The sequence below is a fragment of the Vombatus ursinus genome, unplaced genomic scaffold, assembly GCF_900497805.2.
Source record: "Vombatus ursinus unplaced genomic scaffold, bare-nosed wombat genome assembly UNPS02015023.1, whole genome shotgun sequence".
Classification (NCBI taxonomy): Eukaryota; Metazoa; Chordata; class Mammalia; order Diprotodontia; family Vombatidae; genus Vombatus; species Vombatus ursinus.
In genome coordinates, this window is record NW_020954801.1 from 1 (window position 1) to 6,967 (window position 6,967).

Below are 6,967 nucleotides of genomic sequence, written 5' to 3' on the forward strand. Positions count from 1 at the left end.
ATCTATGGAATGACAGTGACTGGAAATGTGGGAATCATCACACTCACCAGTATAGATTCTCAGCTTCAAACTCCCATGTACTTTTTCCTTAGACACTTGGCTCTCATCAATCTTGGCAATTCCACTGTCATTGCTCCCCAGATGCTGATCAATTTCTTGGTAGAGAAGAAAACCATTTCCTACTATGGGTGTGCAACCCAGCATGGAGGCTTCTTAGCCTTCATTGTTGCTGAGACTTTCCTGTTGGCTGCCATGGCCTATGACCGCTATGTGGCTATTTGCAATCCCCTATTATATATGGTTGTGGTATCACGGAAGGTTTGCATTCTACTCGTTGTCCTTACGTACATTTATAGCTTCTCAACAGCAGTGACTGTCACCTCTTGTGTTTTCTCAATGTCCTACTGTTCTTCCAATGTCATTAATCATTTTTACTGTGATAATGTTCCTTTATTAGCTTTATCTTGCTCTGATACCCATCTGCCAGAGACCATAGTCTTTATCTCTGCAGCTATCAATATCCTCTTTTCTATGACAATTGTCCTGGTGTCCTACTTCCATATTATCTTGGCCATCCTAAGGATACGTTCAATAGAAGGGAGAAAGAAAGCCTTCTCCACCTGTGCTTCCCACATGACAGCTGTCACTGTTTTCTATGGAACACTCCTTTTCGTGTACCTTCAGCCCCCATCAAACCATTCCTTAGATACTGATAAAGTGGCTTCAGTGTTTTACACACTAGTGATCCCCATGCTGAATCCAATGATCTACAGCCTGAGAAACAAGGATGTGAAGGAGGTTGTAAAGAGAATCCTCACCAACCTTAAAGAAACTTTCAAAAACATGTAATTTGACAAATATTTGAGTAAAACTAGAGATTCACAATCTGAGGCAGGACTTACAAGAGTGTGATGGAGGCAGATAGTACATTGCCAGGAATAGAAGACAACCAGGCTGTGGCAAATCACTTAAATTAAAAGAAAAAAAAAACTTTTTCTTCCTTCCTGGATTGCCTCCCTCTCCTCACTTCTCACTTTTGTATTTGCCATCATTTATTAGTTTTATGAGGTATTGACAGTCCGATTTATTCTTGTCTCTTTCTAAACTTTTTTTTCCTCTTTTTTTTTCTTTAAGAAAAATGTATAGTAGTGACATGCTCATTTTTGGAATCTCCTTCTCCTCCCACTTATTCACCCACATCCAGATAGAAACCTTCCCAGCATCGACAATACATCAACATAGTGGCCAAACCAATATTCTTTGTCCTGTATGTACTTTGTTGTTGGCAACTGATTAAGACATAAGTCATATTATTTGAGTCATGTGACCATGAGCAATGAGACATAACCTTGCAAGCAGGAAAATATCTTACAGATTTCTAATTCACAAATATTAATTTACTAACTGATGGTAAAATTCAAAGAGAGAAATGGAGGGGCAATCCAGGAAGGAAGGGGAAGTGATAGCAGCAGTGGGAATAAATGAGAAATATTTAGAATGAAACTAGCTAGAATAGGGTCTGCAAAAGTTTACAGTGGCCCATTTGGTCAATTTTTTTTCTGTCAAAAAATTCCTGGCAAAATTTCACCAGAAAACAAAAAAGTGTTTGTACAAGTAATAACTCTAATTCTCAAATTCTTTCATATATTCTCTTGGGAGCAGAATAAAGGAAAGAGACCTTAGTAATGAGTCCCTAATATTCTTTTGTTCCCCTGGGGAAGGCTCTGTATATTAGAGCTTTTTTTTCCTAAATTATATGAGGCTGGAGACATGTAATTTATTACTAATCAGAGGGCTCCAGATGCTTTGTGAAGAAGCAAAAATCCTAGCAAAATTCAATGTGCTGGGGCATATAAGCTCAGGACACAGCTTTTCTCCTCAACAGGTAGGTTGTACTATCCCACTGTATTTGTTTCTGAGTTTTTTTTATAACTACAGCAGAACAATGTGATCAAAATCAAAGTAACCTTCAAAGTGCTAGTTAAGCTAGCATTATGTTGCATAGGCAGTCATCACTCTAAGGGTTGGAATGTTATTTCTATCTCCATGGTGCATGGATAAGCCCAAGGATGGAGAACTGTGCAAATCGCTTTTCCAGAAAAGAAGTTATGAGCTTAATACACACACACACACACACACACACACACACACACACACACATATATATCCTTATATATATATATATGTATATATTGAACTTTTATCATTTTCATCTTAAACTGTTTTTCCAACTCTGTATAGATTTCCATCAATACATCTACAACTTTTGTTCAAACTCTTGGAGAGCTGTCTAAAATACTGAGAGGTTAACGAACTCAAGGTGGATCACACAACTAATCAGAGGCAAGAAAAGGGGGGAGGAATTCTCAATTTTGTCTTAGCTTGATAATCAGTCACAGCAGGACTTCCTGACTCTGAATCCATTTCCATCAATTTGTTTCTCAAATGACTTCAGAAGGAAGGGAAATAAGGAATTAAGAACTCTTGACAACCTGTACTAATGGTAAAGTACTGTACCCTAGGAGTAGCTTGATGGTAAAGTGAATAGAGTGCCTAGCCAGGAGTCAGGAAGACTCATCTGCCTTAGTTCAAATCTGGACTAATACTTACTAGCTGTGTGAACCTGAGCAAGTCACTTAACCCTGTTTGCATCCATTTCCTCATCTGTAAAATGAACTGGAGAAAGAAAAGGCACATAACTCCAGTATCTTTGCCAAGAAAACCCCAAATGGGTCAGACACAAGTGGAAATTGACTAAACAACAACAACAACAACTACTACTGTACACTAGGGAATCTAATAATTTGCATTTGGTTAAAGAAAGCTATATTTGATAGTTAAAGGGAAGAATTTTGACTCTCGATTACACTTTGCCTGGGCAGTTGTCACAATGGTATTGCATTCTTTGGGTCCAGAAGTGTGATACATATTCAGGCAGTCCTGATGAGGGTGGATAGGTAAAACATGATCTGAATGAGATGGAATTATATGCTTAAAGCTTAAGCAGGAAAATGAAACCTGAATATAGTTAAATGCAACACACTTGATATTAGAAGATTGAGTATGTATTTGCAAACAATGAACAACCCAGATAAAGAATTGAACCATTCCTAGGTGAAAAAAAGTCATGAGGTTTGTGCAAAGGAGTTGAATATAAATTTTCTGAGTTAGGGGAATAGTTGAACTATTCCTCAGAAGGTCAATATCCCTTCAGGAGTATATACTACTTTGAGAATATTTTTTGTAGGAACTGTGGTTCTGGAAAGTGTAATGCTAGGAGCCCATTTCTAATGTTCTGATGACCAAAGACTTGAATTTTCTGGCATGCTTGGGTGAGCCAGGTAAATTTGGGCAAAGACTTACAGTGTCCCACAGGTGATAAAACATAACGATTTAAGGGAATTTGTGATAATTGTTCTCCCATTCTCTACCTAACCTCTACTTGGTACAGGAAGTGATAACATTCTATAATATGATTACTGCTTATCTCAGACTAGGTCAAGGTGACCTGCTAAGAGAAGGAAAAGACCATGTAAAAAAAGATGAGAAAAAGGAGAACTATACCTTCTGTTTAGAGATTTGGGTTCCAGAGGGAGGATGACCATTTGCACTCTTCCAAGCATGAAGCACAATGAATATATTATAAGAGGACTACTCTCTATAAGGAGACGGAATTTCAGAACTAGGTAGGCCATTGGAGTGAGGCTTAGAAGTATTGAGAAGTGATGGTCCCCTACTTTATCAAAGGAAAAGAAGAATTTGAGAGGAATTCTTAGCTTTCAGGCTTGAGAAGGACCTTTTGTTTGGGTCTGAATATCTTGTGTTTCTGTTGCTATGCCAGTTTCATATTTTGCTGCTTCCATGGGTTGCCTACCACAATCATCATTATTGCCATGCAGATTTTTTTTTTTGGATGATCATTAGTCTTCTAAGTTGTTGTTCACCGTAACAAATGCCAAAATCTGAAAACGTTTTAGAAGGAAAATTTTTCAGGTCATTTGGTAGAGGCGCACAAGCCAAAAAAAATAGTTATAGCTCCTCTCATCCAGATTCTGGAAAGTTTACATCATACAGATGTGGATAAGGATACCCACAGATGAAACACATGTATGCAGTTGGAAGTTTTACTGAGAGGTCAACTTGAAAGCAAAGTAGATTGAGATAAATATGAATAAATTGCATACAATATGGGTGAAGCGAAAACACAAGAAAACACAAAACACAAGCTTGGGAAGATCCTAACAAGCCGTGGCTGTGGGGATCCAACAAAACAATGTTGTAGTTAGATCCAGGATCTTAGGGACCCCAAATTCAATGCAGCCATCTGCAGCATTCTGAGAAAATTACTGGGGACAACTTATCTTCAGAGTATAGATCACATAAAGTTCAATTTAGACACTATAATAATTAATAAGTTTCCCAAACAACATAATATTTTCCCCACAGTTACCTTCAGGTGAGATTCTATCACTGTTTGATTTATGATTTTAGCCATACTGTTGGGCAGCTTGAGTCAATGGACTTTGAAATCTGTAGACTCAAACCCATCTCACCATTTTGATTCATTGAATGTGTCACTGTTAGTTACTAACTCACTAAAATGGTGGGTTTAGCCACTACCGTAAATGAATCTGGGTTTTTCCTAGGAGGAAATACATACTAATCATCAGGTTTGAGAGTCTCCTAAGAAGAAAGATTACATAATAAAGGGCATGTGTTTATCAAAAAGATGATCACACTCCCAAGGTATATGTTGTTAGAGCCAGTGTTCCACCTTATATTTTGCATGGAGTTGGAATCAGTAGTGTGCAAGGAAATTCTTCATAACTGCCTTAAAAAAAGAAATATATATAATAAAGTTTAATATTTAATCCACATTATTAATATTTTCTCCATCACTTTCATAAGTCTAGACAATCAACAAAATGACAAATCAGGCTCTTATATTTGCTAGTTTCCAAAGTGTAAATTTGCACACTGAAAATTTAACTATTTATTAGCGCACCTGGGGCTACTTTCATCAGATCCCTGGATGAAATCTACCTCTTTGTCCTCACAATCTTTGACCAGAGTCAAACTCATTGGGGCTAAGCAGAATCAACATAGGACTCTGGTGGGACTCGAATCTAGCATCTTTGATTTTTTTTTTAAGTTTTGTATATGTTATATTTGTAAATTGTGCCACAGAGAAACTTGGAAGAGCTATTTTTTTTTTCCAAATGACCTTTGAATGTCAGCGTCTTTGTATTTATCAATGAAAGATGGACACTTAAAAAATCAAAAAGAAGAACAGAAAACCTCTGTATTATGCCTGATCTAATCACATTCATGATCAATACTGTTTCAATATTGCCTAAAAACCTTTGAACAAAACTTAAGTCACAATCATGCTTTTACAATGTCTTCTGGAACCCAGCTTTGAACTAAGGACTCAACATTCTGTAGCACAAGATGACCATAAGTGAGATAGTTGTTTTCTTTCCTATCAATCATTCATTTACACAAGCTCAGAACATACTCTCCTCTCACAATCAATTGTGTGGATTCTGAATTTTAAATGGGTCTCAGCTATACTTGAAGAACTCCATGATGGCAAACTCTCAGCCTCCACAAATAGGTCATTTCAGTTTCGATATTTGATTTTTCCCAAAATTTGCTTTTTCTTCCACTTCTATGTATTGTTCTTATTTCTACTTTGATGAGCCAAGCAGAACCAGAGTTTTTTTTTTCCTTTTTTCACAGTTCTTTAAGTTTTTGAAGACAGATGCTTTATTTCAACAAATTCTAGGTCTTCCCTTCTCTAGGTTAACTGTTTCCAATTCTTTTACCTAATAGTTATGAGATAAAGTTTCAATGTTTTTTTTTTTTAATATCAGTTTGTCAATATACTTCCTGAAATGTTGCACCCAGAAATGAAACAAATTTGACTTTTGATTGGGGCAGAGGAAAGTGGGACTCTTCTTACCATTCATTGTCCACATTATGCTCATATTAATTTAGTCTCATATTTTATTTACTTCTGGAGGTTTTCACAAAATTTCTAAGAGCTCATGGCAAGCATGAATTTACCGAAGTCCCCATATATTCTTCCTGTATAGCAATTCTTGTCTTGACAATTAGCAACATTAGAACTTAAAATTATGATTGCATTCCTCAGAATAGAGTGAATTGTCAGGCAGTTGGTCAATGAATAATGGTTAAGAGCCTTCTATGAGTCAAAATTGTTACTAATTTATACATACATATGTTTATATGTGTATATATATGCTTGCTCTAAAAAACCACCTGATCATATGAGAGTGACATTTTGTGAAAACCACTATTTACAAACAAGGCTTAGACAGGATAAATTGTGGTTGATGAACAGATAGAGGGTACTGAAATTAGGGGGGATTGGCAAAGAATTCTTGTAAAATTACTGTACAATTTAAGTTCTGTGTCTCACAAGTGTTTACTGAGCATTTTCTATGTTATTAGCACTCTTCTATTACATGTGAGAGATACCAAGGAAAATACAAGCTTTCAACCTCTGCAGCTATTCATTTTTATTAACCCAAGGATCAGACACTTGATTCTGGAAGACACTGTTCATTATTATCTCATCTAGCTAGCTACCTGTGGCTGGAGAGGCTGTACTCAATATGCATTTTAAGTTTAATCTTAATTATTCACTTTTTCCATCTAAAATTAAGTCTAGATATTCAACAACACACCAAATCAAGCCTGTTTTTTGTTAATCCCAATGTGTAAATTTTCCCACTGAAAATTTAATAATCAGCTCTTTTGAACCCATCTCAATAGTTCAGTAAACAGGTAAAATATCTCCCCAATCTAAGACAGGTTTCTCCAAAGAGTAAAATAAAACAAAACAACACAACAACAAAACTTTAATGCCAGGATATAATAGTTTATTTGAGATGCAAGTTCTAGAAAAATCATTTTTGGCCTTCTAAACTGGTTTTCCTTT

At 36.2% G+C, this 6,967-nt stretch overlaps 2 protein-coding genes across 2 annotated transcripts in view; both read left to right on the forward strand.

Annotated features, from left to right (window-relative positions):
* Positions 1 to 6: 6 nt before the first annotated feature.
* LOC114030868 (olfactory receptor 8J1-like) lies at positions 7 to 849 on the forward strand. The gene has a single exon (XM_027845762.1). The coding sequence runs from the start codon at positions 10 to 12 to the stop codon at positions 847 to 849; it is 840 nt and encodes a 279-aa protein (XP_027701563.1). The 5' UTR covers positions 7 to 9.
* Positions 850 to 1,801: 952 nt separating this feature from the next.
* Positions 1,802 to 6,967, forward strand: part of LOC114030869 (olfactory receptor 8J3-like) — a 6,015-nt gene continuing 849 nt past the window's right edge. Inside the window, exon 1 of the mRNA XM_027845763.1 lies at positions 1,802 to 1,885. Within this exon, the coding sequence (XP_027701564.1) occupies positions 1,802 to 1,885 (84 nt within the window). The remainder of the gene's footprint in view (positions 1,886 to 6,967) is intronic.

Coding starts and splice junctions, on each gene's coding strand:
- LOC114030868 (XM_027845762.1), top strand. CDS start 10: ATGACAGTGACTGGAAATGTGGGAATCATCACACTCACCAGTATAGAT.